We start from the raw sequence: 16,545 nt of genomic DNA on the forward strand, positions 1-16,545 counted from the left end.
TTTATATATATATATATATATGCATGTCTTTCTGCACAGACATGCTCTTCTTTCCCAAGGAAGTTCTCACTTGCTTGTGTCTGCACAGATAAAGGACTTCTAAGGAGAAAGAAACCTAGATTATGCCAGTTCCACATTAATAAAGGGCCCAGATCTTTCCCAGTGACTCAGTAAATTTTGAATGAAAGGGAACCTCAAGAACACCCACAAAGAAAGGCAGGATTCTTGAGATCTGAAAAGTCCTAAATTCTCTGTAACACCTGAGCCCAATATCATTGTGTCCTACCTGACCTCATCTCCAGAGCTGATACAGGGACTAGGCTGGACAGTCACATATGTTGTTGATCTTCTACCAGAAGAGGAAGTGACAAGATAATTTCTAAAGGCTCGCTTATACCCAAGCCCCAGCAGGCCTCGGGCTGCAGCATTTGGCTCACCCTCCAGCCTTTCCTCCCATAGTCAAGGCAGCTCTTGCACAATCCCCAGTGCCATTCAGCCTGGACCAGAACCACAGCAGATGGCAGCTATCTGAGAAAGCATATTCCTTCACAGGAAGTGGAAAGAAGAACAGATTCCAGGCTGAGCCAGCTGTTGGCACTGATACTTCCAACTGCCAAATCGATTGTGGGTATTGTGTGTATCAAACAAGTGGGTTCCAGGTACCCAGAATTAGGCTATTCTCCACAGCACCCAGAAGCTACCATGTGCACCTCACAGTGTGCTACTAAAGTAGTCTAGAGGCACTTCAGGTTCATTTCTCTGCCCTTTTAAGAATGAAAAGGCAGGATAGAGTTTAAGGTAAAAAGAGTAAGTTTACTTGAAGGTGAAATCAACCATGAAAGTAGGTAGGAAGAATGAGCAGGATCCTTAGTGGGTGGACACTTCCTTGTTACCAATTAAGAAAAAGTCAGAGGCTTCTGTTTCCCACTAGATATTTGGCCCTTAGGCCCCTCCCTCGTGAGGGACATATGTTTGGTTTGATTTGTTAAGCAGTGATCACTCACTGTTGAAGGCCTTTTGGATTGGATATGAGTTTGGGTCTGGTTGGACCCCTCCTATCCTGGGGTGGGTGGGTTTGCCTTCTGCTTTTGAATCTGATCTAAACATGTGTACCAGAACTTGAAACCTCCCAGCCTAGACAAGAACAAGAAAGGTGATTTATGTCCTTTCTTGATTTCCGGACAACTGGTCCTTTGCCCCAGATGTCTTCGATCTAAAGTACCTACGTGGGGTCAAATATCTGTCCCTCTCAGTAGGCCTGCTTGACAACATGTCTGAGAAAAAAATCGATGTAAAGAAAATATTTATTTTGGATCATGGTTTCAGTTCATGATTACTTGGCTCTGTTATTTCTAGGCCTGTGGAGAGAGGCAGGATATTATGGCAGGGAACGGGTGATGGAGAAAGCTGCTCATTTCATGATGCCTAGAAGCAAAGAGTGAAGGGAAGGGGCTAGAATGAAATAGATTCTTCAGTCTCCCACCCACTCCTTCACCATCTACTTCCTCTGACTCAGCCCTACCTCTCAAAGTTTCCATAATCTTCTAATAGTCTGAGTATTCATTCACAAATAGATTAATCCATTGATGAGGTCAGAGTCTTTATGATCCCACAATTTCCCAGAAGCTTTAGTTCTGAAAACTGTTGTATTAGGGACCAATTTCAAGGCATCAGCCTTCATTCAAGACATTCAGAAGTGTCTCTGCTGCTGTCTGTAAGTGGTTCAATCTAAGGGGTTTTTATGTTATTGTTGTTTGTTTTTGTTGGTTGTGGGGCTTGAACTCTAGGCCTGGGCACTACCTAGGCACTGTCCCTCACCTCTTCAGCTCAAGGCTAGTCCTCTACCGCTTGAGCCACAGCGCTACCTCCAGTTTTCTGGTGGTTAATTAGAGATAAGAGGCTCATGGACTTTCCTGCCTGGGCTGGCTTTGAACCATGATCCTCACAGCTCAGACTCCTGAGTAGCTAGGATTATAGGTATGAGCAACAAGCACCTGGCTTAATCTAGGGGTTTTTATACTTTGAGCTTTGCCCTGAGTGGTTGCCCCTTTTTATAATGAAACATTCGAAAGTGGTCTTTCTATTGGCGGGGGTCTCATAACATCCTGAGTGGATTTTTCTCCCCAGTTCTGGGCTTGAACTTGGGGCCTAGGCACTGTCTCTTTGTGCTCTTTGTGCTCAAGGCTAGTGCTCTACCACTTAAGCCACAGTGCCACTTGCAGATTTTTCGGAGTAGTTTATTGGAGTAAAGGTCTCCTGAATTTTTCTGTCCTGGCTGGCTTTGAACCTTGATCCTCAGAACTCAGCCACCTGAGTAGAGAGGATTACAGGTGTGAGCTACCAACTCCAGGCTGGATTTTTTTTAAATTCCCAATAAGGTCCTTTCTGCAAATTCTCTTCCTCCTAGGGTCAGGGGAAGGCTATGGAAATCTGAGGGACAAAAGGGATTAGGGAGGGGCAGAAGCAGGATGTTTTGTTTCCTGCTGGACCTTCTGCAACAATGTCATCTCTTTTGTCTTTGGTTTCCACATACCAAACCATGATGCTGACCCTGCCTCCTAGCTCACATCTCCTTGAATCACCCAGAGTCCAACCCCATCAGCCAGTCCAGCTACAGACACAGAACAAAGAACCCCAACACCATCAATACAGTCAGCCCAGAGGCAGTCAAACAAGACAGGCTCCTGCCTATAATGCTAGCTACTCAGGAGGCTCAGATCTGGCTGAGATCCCTGTTCAAAGCCAGCCTGGGCAGGAAAGTCCCTGAGACTCTTATCTGCAATGAATCACTTAAAAGCCAGAAGTAGAGCTGAGGCTCAAGTGGTAAAGCTCTGAGGCACAGAAGCCCAGGGCAGCTCCCAGGCCCTGAGTTCAAGCCCCTGGACTGTCACACACACACACACACACACACACACACACACACACACACACACACAAAACCGACAAGACATAGGCAAGAATAGTTTTACCAGGGGTCACACGGACTGGCAGCTCCCATACTGGGGAATAGGGTCTGCACAGCAGGCGAAGCTGGGCTTCCAGGCATTGCTGGGGATTGGAGCCATTCAAGCTCCTCCAAGCAGAACAGAGGCACCCTGTTTCAGGTCAGGGACAAGGAGAGTGGGAGGATTCTACTCAAGAAATGAGGAGCTGAGACTTCAACTCTATGAAAAGCACTGGTAGAAGTAATAGAAGAAAAAAAAAGGAAATGCAAAGGGATGAAGTACCCCATTTTCAGATGCCCCCTCACAGACCACCAGAGACCACGATCAATGCAAACAGCAAAGAGTCGTTTATTGCAAGCTCCAGCTTAGTCCTCCGCACACCCGGCAACTGGTGACGCTAAGAGGCCCGAGCGTAAAATCAGCGAAGTTTTTATAGTTTTGAACAAACAACTTTAAGGAAGTTTTACATAAGAAATTACATGATTGGTTAACATTTCAAACAAGCTAAGGTGGGCAAATACGATTGGTTGACCTTTACAAAAAATATCCTTGGTCCACAGCTTGACCACAAATGGTTATGAGTCATACCTGGACCAACAGTATGCATGGCATGTTTTGTTCTGGGCTCTGAAGAACCGGTTGGTGGGAACATTATATAGTTTTAACTGAAACTCTTAGCTCATGGTCACTCAGGGGCAAAGTCACTTGGGGGCTAACACCTGCCTTAAGCAAACGCCATCTATGGCTCCAAGAATTGTGCCTGGCTTTCTGTCAAAAATTCCTAGCATTGGGGCTAAAGTGGGCCATGGGTTAAGTCGCAGAACTGAGATTGAGTCTTAAGTACAATGGAATTGCTTAGGTTTTTCAGGGAAAGGATGATAAAACTGTCTCAAGTTGCAGGTCTGGTCTGGATCTGTTTCCAAGGTCCCAGAGCCAGTAAGGACAGCTGTGCGTCCTATTTGGGGTTCCACAGGGCCATCTTCGTAAACACAGGTCTAGAGAGAAAGCGGCTGGTCTTCATATAGGTGGAGATCTTGTTCAAGCTCTGTGAGTAAGAAGAAGAATGCAGATCAGATCTTCTGCCCATTGGACCAAGTAGCCTTCCTTTAAGAACACTCTGTTCTTGGGGGAGTCAAAGGCCAGGGCACGTTCTAGTCTATGTAGTCCCCCAGCTCTGGGAAGGAAGCTCTTCAGTTCCTTATACTGAAGAAAATTCTGATCACTATGTAAGATTCTTTATATAAAATAGACATTACAATATACACACAAAAAAAAAACAAAACCCTCCCAGGGCTGGAATCAGCCTGTCACTCTGTGCTGACTGGGAATTGGCCCCAAACTCCCTGCTCAAGGCCCTATCCTGTGTTGTCTGCACAGACTTGCTCTTCTTTCACAGAGAAGCCCCTCCTTATCTCTGTTAGCACAGAGGAGAGATCTAGCAGAACAGGGAGGCCAGGACTTGCCAGTGTCTGCAGAAAGACATCCCAGGTCTTACTCTGTAACACAGCAAATCCTGACTGCAAGGGGACTCCGTGAAAAGTGAACCAGAAAGAAAGGACAGATACATGCTTATCATTCTTCTGTAGCAGAAAGCACTAACTTTGAAAGCAGGCACCTGAACCCATACTCTGTGGCCCCGTAGTGGAAATGACTAAGCTAATCCTTAACTATACTGTGTACTATATTTTCAGTGACCAAATAAAAGGACTCAAAGATCAAAGGGCTAGCCAGGTGCCAGTGACTCACCCATGATCCTAGCTACTTTGCTTTGAGAGGCTGATATTGGGAGAATTGTGATTCCAGGCTAACTCAAGCAGAAAGTCTTCAGGAGCTATTTCAGTGGGAGTTAGGCATGGTCAAACATGTCTGTCATCAAAGATACACTGGACAGTGAAATCCAGGACGATTGTGCTCTAGAAGCAACACCCAGCATGAAGATAGACCCTGGCTCAGAAGTAACCAGCACAGACCAGGAACCAGTAGTTCATGTTTGTACTGCTAGCTACTTAGGAGACTGAGATCTGAGGATTGAGGTTCAAAGCCAGCCAAGACAGAAAAGTCCATGAGACTCTTATCTCCAACTAACCAGCAAAAAGCTGGAAGTGGAGAGGTAGAGCTCAAGTGGTAGAATACCAGCCTTGAGCAAAATATTCTCAGGGACAGTACCCAGGTCCTGAGTTCAAGCCCTATCACCAGAACAAATGTAAACATACAATCATATGAAAAAAATCATGCACCAAAAAAGAGGACTAGAGGTATGCCTCAATGAAAGCACACTGCCAAAACTCTGACATTTCCAGGAGAAAGACAAGACAAGAAAGTACAGAGGGAGGGAATAAGAGGGAAGGAAGGAAAGAAGGAAGTGAAGGATGAAAGAAAACAAAGAAAAAGAAAGAGAGAGACAGAGAGAGAAGGAGAAAGAGAAAAACCCAACAAGGCAAATCTGGGCAGACCCTGGCTGATTTCAGTGTGAAGATGTCTGGTGTCTTCCATCCCAACCCACTACAGACCCACAGCTATTGCACAGTCTCCAAAGCCACATCATTTAGACCAGAACCAAAGCTGATAAAACCTGGCTAAGAAAGCATGTCACTTCGTGGGGAGGAGGAAAGGAGAACAGATTCCAGTAGTTGAACGGATGCCTCCAACACTCAAATCTCTAACAAAGAAGGCTTTATGGGTGTCAAACAAGTGGATTCTGGGAGGCCCATGACTAGCTGTGAGGTGAGGCCCAGGCTGGGCTCCTCAATGTCTAGGTAGCACCATGTATACCTCATGGTCTAGAATATCCACTCCATTCTGCTATCTCAGCCCTCGATAGGAAGACATCATCCAAGTCCCATGGAACCAAGCAATGAGCCTTATTCAGAGAAGATAGCCAGAGACTATAAGGGACACTGAGTGAGAATTCAACCTGTTTCATACTTGAGATACTAAAGAATAGAAGGTGAAAGATGAACATTGAACAAGTGAAGATAAAGTCCTGCAACAGAGGCCTCGCGTATCTACTCAGTCCAACACCAACCATAGTGCTGGGGTCTCTGTGCTTCCTTAGCCAGGGATCCAACCAAGCAAAGCTTCCTACAGAGCAGGTGTGAATATTGTCTGTGTCTTGGTATTTCCTATCAATCCCAACTCATCTCACTCTCCCAGTGCCACTTGCTCACACTCTGCTGACTCCTCCTCCTTCTCTACAGGGTGGAAACTCAAGCTGCACAAGCTCTGGGGATTTTCCTTCCCCTACAAAGCAGACAGCCACTGATGGCTGCCTTTAGGCTAAACCAGAGGCTCACAATCCAACACAGCCTCCCTGGCACTGGGACATTGAACATTCTCAGGTTCCTAATCTGTCTAATGGGATGGATTGATCTAACCACCCCCCAGGAATGTTATCATGGTAAACTTGTCTCAGTTGATGCAAGTTGCCAAGCACAGGGGCTAGCAGAAAGCCAGTGTGCTGTAAACCCTAGTTATTCTTCTCTCAGCTCCAGGACTACGGAGGCATCATAGAAAGGGGGAAGGGAAGAAATTCATCCATGAGGAAGGAGGACTGGAGGTGTCACCTCAAAGCGGGACATGAAGTCCTTCAGGTTGGGGAACGCATCCAGGCACTTGGGTTCAAACATTCTGTGCTGGTCAAGAATATCGTAAGCCAGGAAATCCACAAAGGTGATCTGCAGAAAGCTGAGAATGAATGGGCCGAAATTTCATGAACAAGAGGAAAAACAAGTTCTCCTAAGCATGACTCTTCCCTTTACCTTGTCCCCAGCAAACCATGGCCGCTTCCCCAGGAACTGGGAAAAGAGCTTCATCTTGTCAGGAATGCCCTCCACGTACTCAGGCTTCAGTTTCTCCTGAGGAAGAAAACAGCAGTCAGTGCACCTGCAGATGCAAGCCCTAGCTGCCCCCAGCAGAGGTTGCTCTCAGCTGGATTGAGAAGACCCCAGCCTAGGAAGGAGTGAACAGCTACCTCCCATGTAACTGGGGCTATTCTAGGGTTCAAGCTTCTATTGAATGCATCACCATTTTTTAAATAAATAGGTGTCTTGTCAGAGCCCATATTTCAGGGGTGAAGAGAAGCCCGAGAGGAATCCAACACTGTCCCCCATCTGTCACCACTGATGTACAAGACACTTCCTATGGTTGAGGCCCAAGAGTGCTGCGGGCACCATCAAGCTATGAACTCAGGCAGACTCAAGGATGCAAACAATGGAAAACACTCAGGGGAATAAAAGCTGGATGTTCTACATAGTGCAAGGTCAGTGAGAAGGCACAGACTTCTGTAACATTAAAAAACAAAACAAAAGGAAAGTGAATTTGTGGAGCTGGAAGAAAAGGGGAAGGATGAGAGGCGCTTCATCCATGTAGACTTTCCAGAAAGCCAGCTCATTCTTGTGGGTGTTAAGGGGACCGGCACTCTGGGAAAACCACTGGGAAAAAGTTCCCAGGGGAGAGTGCCCTTCCTGCTCAATTGTCCTCTTCTTCTTCCTACTTTAAAGATATGTATTCCAGGATCACTGATGTAGTTAGTGTTCAGGGCAGAAATCAGTGATTTCAGCTGGGGAATTCTGAACACAAACTTTACTGTCCAGGTACTGAATTTTTCCCTGGAGAGGCTGAGCTGCATCCTAAGAGTTAGTGGAAATTAATTGTAAGTTGCATCTGATGTGATGTTAGATTTGAGATTTACTCTATTTGGTAGTTAGAAACAGTACTTGCACAGTGAGTTCAGAGAGTTCAGATGACAAACAGAACCAGAGCAGATGAGAATTTGAGGGTCTAGAACCCTAACCCAACCATAATTCATTCAGGATAAGGAAAGACTCACAAAATCAGGGCTGTAGCAAATCGTGCCTAGTTGTATGCGAGTGTCCCAAGCCTGGTTCTCCAAAATGTCCACACGAATCTTCTCCTCCTCTGTCTCCCCACCTGCAGCCACACAACTCAGTTGCATCCTCTCCACCCCACCCCAAACAAGCCCAAGGGATAACCACTTCCCACCCCTACACACCCACCCAGCCACCACCCCCACTCACACAGGTTGTGCTTGCGGGCAATGTAGCGCAGGATGGCATTGCTCTGGGTGATCTTGTGAGCTCCATCTATCAAGTAGGGCAGCTGGATGGACAAGCAGGGAAGATCACAAGGGGCCCCAGGTCCAAGCAGCCCTTCCCTGGGTTAGAGCAGACACAGTGTGCCCTGCCATGCTGAGCCCTCCATGAATACACAGCAGATAGAATGCAAGGGCTGGGGCATGGAGCATCACAGAGACACAACACAGACAGTCTGGAATAACTGATCCTAAAACCTACAAGCTAGAAAAGGTGATGCAAGAGGGTCACTCATATTTCCCCAGACCACCCTTTCCCCTGCACCTACATTGGGGAAGTCCAGGCCCAGCTTGAACTTCTCACTCAGCCACTGGCTTCTGTCATAGTCAGGAGCTGTGGTAGACAAGATCAAGTGAAAACAAACCTCCCTGAGTCCAGCCCTCCTTCCCCAGGACCCCCTGAGGCAGGGGATCTGCACTCTGACCAGCTGTGTCCCACCTTCCAAGGCTACAAGGACAAAGAATGCAAGAGAGATTTACAAGACCAGGCTCAAAAACGTTTAAGTCAGCACTTCAGGAAACCAAACGGAATTACAGACAGCCCTCCACTCCCAGCCCCTTCCTTGGAAAATAAAACTGGGTCCTCCAAGAGTTTCCTGAACAGGCAGGTGCTGCACGCGACTAGGAGACCTGCAGAGCTGAGCAACAGGTGACCACTGTAAAGGTGTCAGGGCTCCAATGGGCAGCGCAGGAGTCAGGATTCTGCCCAGGAAGTGTCTTTACCATCTCCCATCGAGTATTTCTTCTCCTCATAGCTTGTGTCTGTGTATTCTAGAAGCAGGCGGATGGCGTGGGCCAGCTGGGAGAGATGGGAGGTGACACAAGTCAGACATTGGGAGGGAGGAGGGGTGCTCAGAAACTTGTTTATGCCTAACGTCCTCTCTCTATTTCTCTATCTTCTCTCTCTCTCTCTCTCTCTCTCTCTCTCTCTCTCTCTCTCTCTCTCTCTCTCTCTCTCTCACACACACACACACACACACACACGGGGAAGAGGGAGGGCAGAACAGCAGATTCCATCCAGCAACTACTGTTCCAGAAGCAGCCCCCATTTACTCAGCGTGTTCCCACCCCGCGCCCCTGTACCCCTCTCCACGGGGACCCCTCGCTCACCCCTCGGATGTCCCAGTAACCCAGTGTCATAGGCATGGTGCTGGTGCTGTGAACTGAGCAGACTGACTTCGCCCCGACTGGCTTCCAGCAGCCCTTGAGGCCAACTGAGGAAGAAAGATCTGCTTTGCCCAAGCTGCAGTTAGTCTTTGGCCCGCCCCGTGCCTCCCGGCGCCGCCCCGTGCACCACCTCTGCCAATCAGGAAAGCCTGGATTTAGCGCTGGGACCCCACCCACTAGGAGGAGTAACAATCAATGCAGCCCCTGCCAGGAACCTCCCAGGACTGGGCCTCCAGAAGCCAAAGCCAGGGTTCAGCTAGACTGCTCCCCAGCCCAGCCAGAGGGTCATTGCCTGAACCCTGCTCTGCTGAATCCACGATGCTTTGGCACTGTTGTTGGGTGACAGGAATATCCATGACGTTCTCCCTGCGTTCTCCCCATGACATAGTTCAGTCTCCATCACTGTCAAGTTCCTGCAGGCTCTGGGTGGCTCAGGCTGTGAGGAATACCTAGCAAGTACTCACCTGAAAGGATAATCCTCCACTTTGTCATAGGAGATCCTAGAAATCAGATGATCTGCAGAGTTCTGCTAAGGTGAGTTACTCAGACCCATGACACTGGAGCTGACAGTGCAGGCCCAGCGGCCACTGCTCCCGGTTTTGTCCAGTTCTGTGTGTAAGCTTAGGCCTCAAGTGAGGTTCTCTCTGGATTTGTGCACAGAGACCCAGTGCCCTGCTCTCACACAGGGCTGGCCCTTCACATTGTTTCAAGTCCTTACAAATTACTTGTCACTCTGAGGTTTGTATATCTTCGGGGAGAAAGGTTCTAGACTCAATTGAGCAAATAAAATTTCAAGCTAAAAAATTAGAATCATAACTGTAGAAGAACCAAAATAGTATGTTCATATTTATTGGTCAAAGACTCCTTTCTTGAGGGAGGAGGGCAGTTATTGACCCTCTCACACACCAGGCCCCAGGAGCAATACAGCCCCTCACTAGACTGTAGTCAGGATGTCAAAGAAGACAACTGAAATGGGAACTACAGGGAGAGACTTTGGAAACATGAGGCACATCTTCATGTTTTTATGCCCTGAGAAGAGTGGACAGGGAGGGAGGCCCGGTGAAGGAGAGGGAGGCCATGCTGTCCAGGACAAGGACTCTAAGGAGCTGGGAAGGTGGGCTCTTGGGGAAAACAGCTTTGTCAAAGGAAAAGAAGGCCTGGAACAGCAGGATCTCAAAGGCAGGATTCCCACAAACCAGGAGAGACATCTAAGTGGGTGACATAGGTCTCTGAAAGGCAGAAGGGAGCAATCAGGACTGGAAACACTGGAAGTGGTCCTGAAGCAAGAGACTGTGGTCCATTAATGACCTCACAGTAATTTGCCCTAATGTTGCTCAATTCTCTGGATATCTGTATGCTATATCCTGAGCTTATAGTGAGGAGTGTTTTTAACTCTCTAAAGAGGCAGTGTGCAGGTCATCAACATATATTGGTAGAACTTGCTGAGAGCCTTTAGAATGACTCCTAGACTGGAATCCATAATTCCACTGAGCTCTATGGTAACAATTTTAAGGCAATTCACAGTAATTCTACATAAAATCGCCTCAGTTAGTTTTTAAAATACAACTTACTAGAAGTAAATAACTATAGACAAGTTAAAATGTATCCTACTTCATGGGAAAAAAATTTCTTAAATACTGTGTGTATAAATTTAGGAAATCCAGAAATTTTCTTAACCTGAAAAAAGAAAATAATTATGTTCACATTCAAAGTTATGAAAGGAGACCCTTTTTATCTTTTTCGTTTCATTTTTTAAATTATCTTTAAGTAATTGTGCAAAGGTGTTTCAATTCAACATGTCAGTTTAAGATACAACGCTTCCGGATAAAATAGTTCCTAACCTCTCATCATTTACAAAAATGAACACAAAATAAGTATGATGGTGCATGCTTTCAATGCCAGCACTCAGGTAGAAAGCAAGAGGATAACAAGTTGAAGGGCAGCCTAGGCTACAGAAAGAGACTCCAGAGGCTAAGAGCTGAAGAATCTCAGTTTGAGACGGTTTGGGCAGAAGTGTTCTCCCAGACAAATACATAGTGAAAATTCTTTAAGATGTTAGTATACACAATACCCCAAAAGCACAGGAGATCAAAGCAAAACCCGACAAATGGGGTTTCACTAAACTAAAGAGTCTCTGCTCTACAAAGAAATAAGCAACAAAGTAAGGACAGAGTCTACAGAATGGGAGAAAACATTAGCAAACTATGTATCTGACAAGGGGTTATTATCTGAAATATGTAAGAACTCTAAAAAACTCAATAACAAATAATAACTGGATTAAAAAGTAGGATAATATACCAAAATCAACATTTCTGAAAAGAAGATATACAAATGGACAGTAGATATGTGAAAAACTCTCAATATCACTGATCATCAGTAAAATGCAAACCAAAATCACAATGAGATATACCTCATCACATTAAGAAAGGTGATTCTCAAAAAGAACAAAGAGGGCTGGGAAGGTGGTTCAGTGGTAGAGCGCTTGCCTTGCATGCAGGAAGCCCTGGGTTTGATTCCTCAGCCCCACATGAGCAGAAAATGAAAAAGCCAGAATTGGTGGTATGGCTCAAGCGGTAGAGCGCTAGCCTTGTGCTGAAGAGCTGAAGGACAGGACCCAGGCCCAGAGTTCAGGCCTCACCACCAACCCCCCCCCCCCAAAAAAAAAAAATTAAAAAAAAAAGAACCAAGAAAACCAGTAGCTAGGCGCTGGTCGCTCACACCTTGACTTGTAAATACTGAGGAGACTAAGATTTGAGGATCATGGTTCGAAGCCAGCCCAGGTAAGAAAGTCTGAGACTCTTACCTCCAGTTAACCACCCAAAAGCCAGAAGTGATGTGGTGGCTCAAGTGGTATATTGCTAGCCTTGAACAAAAATGCTCAAGAGCCTTTCCCAGGCCCTGAGTTCAAGCCCCAGGACTAGCACAAGAAAAAAGGAAGGCAGGAAGGCAGAAAGTCAGGAAGGCAGGAAGGCAGGCAGGAAGGAAGGAAGGAAGGAAGGAAAGAAGGAGAAGGGTTTGTGATGGCTTGGGGAAAAGGAAACACTAGTATACTGTTATGAATGTGAATTATTATACCCGTTAGGGAAAACTATATAGCCGTTCCTCTAAAATTTAAAAATAGAAGTATAAATGATCTAGCAATGCCACTATGGAGGATTTATCCTAGGGAAATCAAATCAGCATGTGAAAGGCATCTGTACTCCCATGTTTATTTCAGCACTATTCACAATATAGCCAAAACACTGAAATCAACCTTTAAGTGCCCATCAATTGATAAATGGAAAAAGGAAATGTTGTACATATACCATGGAATGCTATTCAGCTGTAAAAAGAATGGAATCGCCTCTTCAACCAGAGATGCTGGAGAGCTGGATAGTTGAAACTAGATCCCTGTTTCTCTCCCTGTACAACAGCTGAAAAGGAATCAAAGACCTCAGTACAAGGAAGTGTTGGGAAAATTCTGCAAAATGTTGGCACAGGCAAAGAGAACCTGGAATTGACTCAAATGACTCAGCAAATAAAGGCAAGAACTGAAAAATAGTATTATAACATAAAGTTCTATACATCAAAGGAAATAATTAACAGAGAGAAAAAACAACCTACAGAATGGAAGTAAACCTTTGCCAGCTATTCATCTGACAGAGAACCAATATGAAGAACATATAACAATTCAACAATGGGGTGGGAATGTGGCTTAGTGGTAGAGTGCTTGCCTACCATGCATGAAGCCCTGGGTTCGATTCCTCAGCACCACATAAAGAGAAAAAGCCAGAAGTGGTTCTGTGGCTCAAGTGGTAGAGCACTAGCCTTGTGCAAAAGAAGCTCAGGGACAGTGCCCAGGCCCTGAGTTCAAGCCCCAGGACTGGCAAAAATAAATACATAAAATAAAAATAAAATGGCACTGGGTGCTACTCAGGAGGCTGAGATCTGAGGATTGCAGCTTGAAGCTGTCAGGGCAGAAAAGTCTAGGAGACTCATCTCCAGTTAAAAAGCTGAAAGTGAAAGTCAAGTGGTAGAGTACCAGCCTTGAATGAGAAAGCCAAGCAACAGTCCCTCAGTTCAAGCCCCAGTATCAGCTCAAGAAAATAAACACTTAAATATATGATTAAATAGTTAATTCAGTAGTCAAATATATAATCAAATAAATAAAGGAGTAACATAAATTCACTTTCACTTGCAATGATGCTTGTCTGTAGTGTAAGGATAAGAAAAAATAAACTTCCAAAGAATAAAATAGCAAATAAGGAGAAAGAAAGGCACTACACTGCTTTTAGTATGGCCACTATGGAAATCAGTATGGTGGTTCCTCCAAAAACTAAAACTAGAACCATTATAGGATCCAGATTTATTACTCCTGAATAGATACTCCAAAGAAAGCAAGTCAGCATACAATAGAAACCCATACACATCCATGTTTACTGCAGACTGCCCACAAGAGCCAAGTCATGGAGTCAGCCTAATGTCTATCCACAAATAAATGCATAGAGAAAATATGCTATACATTCATACTGCAGTATTGTTCAGTCATTAAAAAGAGAATGAAATGAAATGATATTCAGGAAAGTAGATGAAGTTAACCAAACCCTGAATAAAAAATTATCATATGTGTTCTTCCATATTTGTGGAAACCAAAAAAGAAAAAGAAAGGGATGGAGGGGGAAGAAGGATAGAAGGAAGGAAGGAAAAGAAAGAAAGGACAGAAAGAAAGAAAAAAGAAACAGAGAGAGAGAAAGAGGGAGTGAGGGAGGGAATAAAGGGAGGGAAGGAAGGGAAGGATGGAAGAAGGAAAGAGAAAAATAGAGGGAGAGAGGGAGAAGAGAAGACAGGAGAAGAGAGGAGAAGGGGGGAGTGGAAATGAAGAAAGGAGAAGAGACAGAGGCTGCTAGGGTATGGGAAGAGGAACTGAAAGGAAAAAGCAGAGTGGAGGCAGGGAAGAAGAGAATGCATTAGGCAGGGATGAGAAGATTAGCATGATCCATGAGAAAGGATGACATGAAAATTTGTAAGACACTCCATATTGGGGCGGGGAGCTAAGACCATGAAAGTTGAAATTAGAGCAGTAGTAGGGAAAGTAGGCTGGAGGGAAGGATGGAGACATATTGATCAAGGAGTGGAGTTATGTTTAGCCAGGAGCAAGGAGTTCCAATAGGCTAGTACTGCACAGTGTGGGGAGGGGGGATTTAATAACAATGTTAATGTGGAAAAACCAGCCTGGGCAGGAAAATCTGTGAGCCTAGTTCCCCCAGTTAATGAGCAAGAAGCCGGAAGTGGAGATGTGGCTCAAGTGTTAGAGCACTGGCCTTGAGGGAAAAAGCTAAGCGAGAGTGAGAGGTCCTGAGTTCAAGCCCCAGTACAGGTGCATGTGCACTCACATACACACCCACCCACGAAGAAAACAAAAAAGAAGAGAAGAAAAGAAAAACAAAGAAAGGATTTTGCATGTTTCCACCACAAGTATTGGTTGTAGGACTGCGGTTTGATTTCAGGGTCCTGCTTAAGCCATGCCCAGCCCAAGCTTCTTTTTTATATAGCTGTCTGATACAAACTAGTTGTAAATCTGGACTTAGAGCGCCACCTAGTACAGAGATGACTACAGTTTCAAACAAAATAAGGCTGGGATTTTGCTGATCTCAGCCAGCACTATGGGAAGGGTTGGTCACTTAGCTTTGCTGTAATCTGGAATGAGCACAGCTCATCTGATAGGAGTTAGAGAACTCATCTTACTACAAAGACACACCTGGGAAGGTAGCACAGTGAGGATGACTATGAATCACTGTCCTATATTAGGGCCTGAATCCTCACCCAGACTCCAGCATCAAGAGAAAAAGTAGAATGTCCTACCAAGAACTAGTGAGTCATGCTTGTAATCCTACCTATTCAGGAAGCTGAGATATAAGGATTGCTGCTTGAAGCTGGCCCTGGCAGACAAATCCAAAGAATCTTATCTCCAAATTAACTACTAAAAGCTGGAAGTGGAGGTGTGGTTCAAGTGATAGAGTACCAGATTTGAATGAAAAAGCTAAGGTAGAGCCTGAGGACCTGAGTTCAAGTCCAAGTACTAGCGTGCGCACGCGCGCGCGCGCGCGCACACACACACACACACACAACAATAACAAGTGAAAAGAGAATATAGGGGCTGGGAAGGTGGCTCAGTGGTAGAGCACTTGCCTTGCATGCATGAGGCCCTGGGTTTGATTCCTCAGCACCACATAAGCAAAAAAAGCCAGAAGTGGTGCTGTGGCTCAAGTGATAGAGCACTAGCCTTGAGCTGAAGAGCTGAGGGACAGCACCCAGGACCCACAACTGAGAGAGAGAGAGAGAGAATATAGTGTCTTGATCATAACTATTTTTGTGCTAGGACACAGCATGCTAAGAGGAGTCAGGCAGAGAGAAAGATGGGAGAGAGCAGAAGAGCCATGTGGACAAAGGGAATAGCTGGCTACGTAGGAGTTCTTTTCCCTTTTGGAAATTTTCCTGACACCTGACTTCACACCAAAAAAAAAAAAAAAAAAGAAACAAAGGGGGGACATGTTCACAACATGGTCCAGGACAAATACACACAGATGACTACTTGAAACCAAAGCTCCATCAAAAGCTGGGCACTGGTGGGTCATGTCTATAATCCTAGCTAGTCAGGAGGCTGAGATCTAAGAAAGATATTTCAAAGCCAGCCTGGGCAGGAAAGTCCATGAGACTCTTTTTCTGGGGGCTGGGTCTTGAACTCTGGGCCTGGGCACTGTCCCTCAGGAATTCAGCCCAAGGCTAGCACTCTACCACTTGAGCCACAGCGCCACTTCCGATTTTTTGGTGGTTTATTGGAGATAAGAGTCTCACAGACTTTCCTGCCCGGGCTGGCTTGGAATCATGATCCTCAGTCTCAGCCTCCTGAGTAGCTAGGATTATAGGCAGGAGCCACCAGAACCTGATTGGGTGATTTTTAAGTGAAAAAAAAAAATATTGTACCTCCAAATGTCCATCCAGTCCATTCCAAATAGAAAAAAATATAATGGTTTGTTGTATTTCATCATATCAATGTATTCATTCATTTTTGCAACTTATTTGCAAATGTGTTTACAATATAGTCAATAGTGTTCCACAGAAGCAGAGCAGAATAGCTACAAATAGATGAATCGATACATCAGTTTATTAATATATACATATACATGTGTATGTGTGCGCATATATCTATACATGTGTGTATATATTATATATATATATGTATGAATTGATTCAACAGATTATGAAGAGAATTCCCATGGTCACTCTGCAATTCAGGAAGTCAATGGTATAAGTCAGTCAATGGTATGAAGGTTGGGTAGGTAG

At 45.3% G+C, this 16,545-nt stretch overlaps 1 protein-coding gene across 5 annotated transcripts in view; it reads right to left on the reverse strand.

Annotated features, from left to right (window-relative positions):
• LOC122108223 (glutathione S-transferase Mu 2) overlaps positions 1–9,280 on the reverse strand; it is a 108,477-nt gene extending 99,197 nt beyond the window's left edge. For 2 of the 5 annotated variants that reach the window (XR_006147498.1, XM_042680238.1), the window contains exons 1-7: positions 9,166–9,280; positions 8,779–8,854; positions 8,325–8,389; positions 7,982–8,063; positions 7,774–7,874; positions 6,704–6,799; positions 6,509–6,619 (exon numbers count right to left, since the gene is read on the reverse strand). Coding sequence is in view for 4 of the 5 variants with exons in the window: in XM_042680238.1 (XP_042536172.1) it covers positions 6,509–6,619; positions 6,704–6,799; positions 7,774–7,874; positions 7,982–8,063; positions 8,325–8,389; positions 8,779–8,854; positions 9,166–9,201 (567 nt within the window). In the remaining variant the exon portion in view is untranslated. Of the gene's footprint in view, positions 1–3,271; positions 3,991–6,508; positions 6,620–6,703; positions 6,800–7,773; positions 7,875–7,981; positions 8,064–8,324; positions 8,390–8,778; positions 8,855–9,165 lie in introns of those variants that run through there. The other 3 variants (XM_042680264.1, XM_042680271.1, XM_042680217.1) reach the window with 2 other exon arrangements.
• Between the last annotated feature and the right edge of the window lie 7,265 nt (positions 9,281–16,545).

Source organism: Dipodomys spectabilis, unplaced genomic scaffold (assembly GCF_019054845.1).
Source record: "Dipodomys spectabilis isolate Male_0828 unplaced genomic scaffold, ASM1905484v1 ptg000002l, whole genome shotgun sequence".
NCBI classification, from domain to species: Eukaryota; Metazoa; Chordata; class Mammalia; order Rodentia; family Heteromyidae; genus Dipodomys; species Dipodomys spectabilis.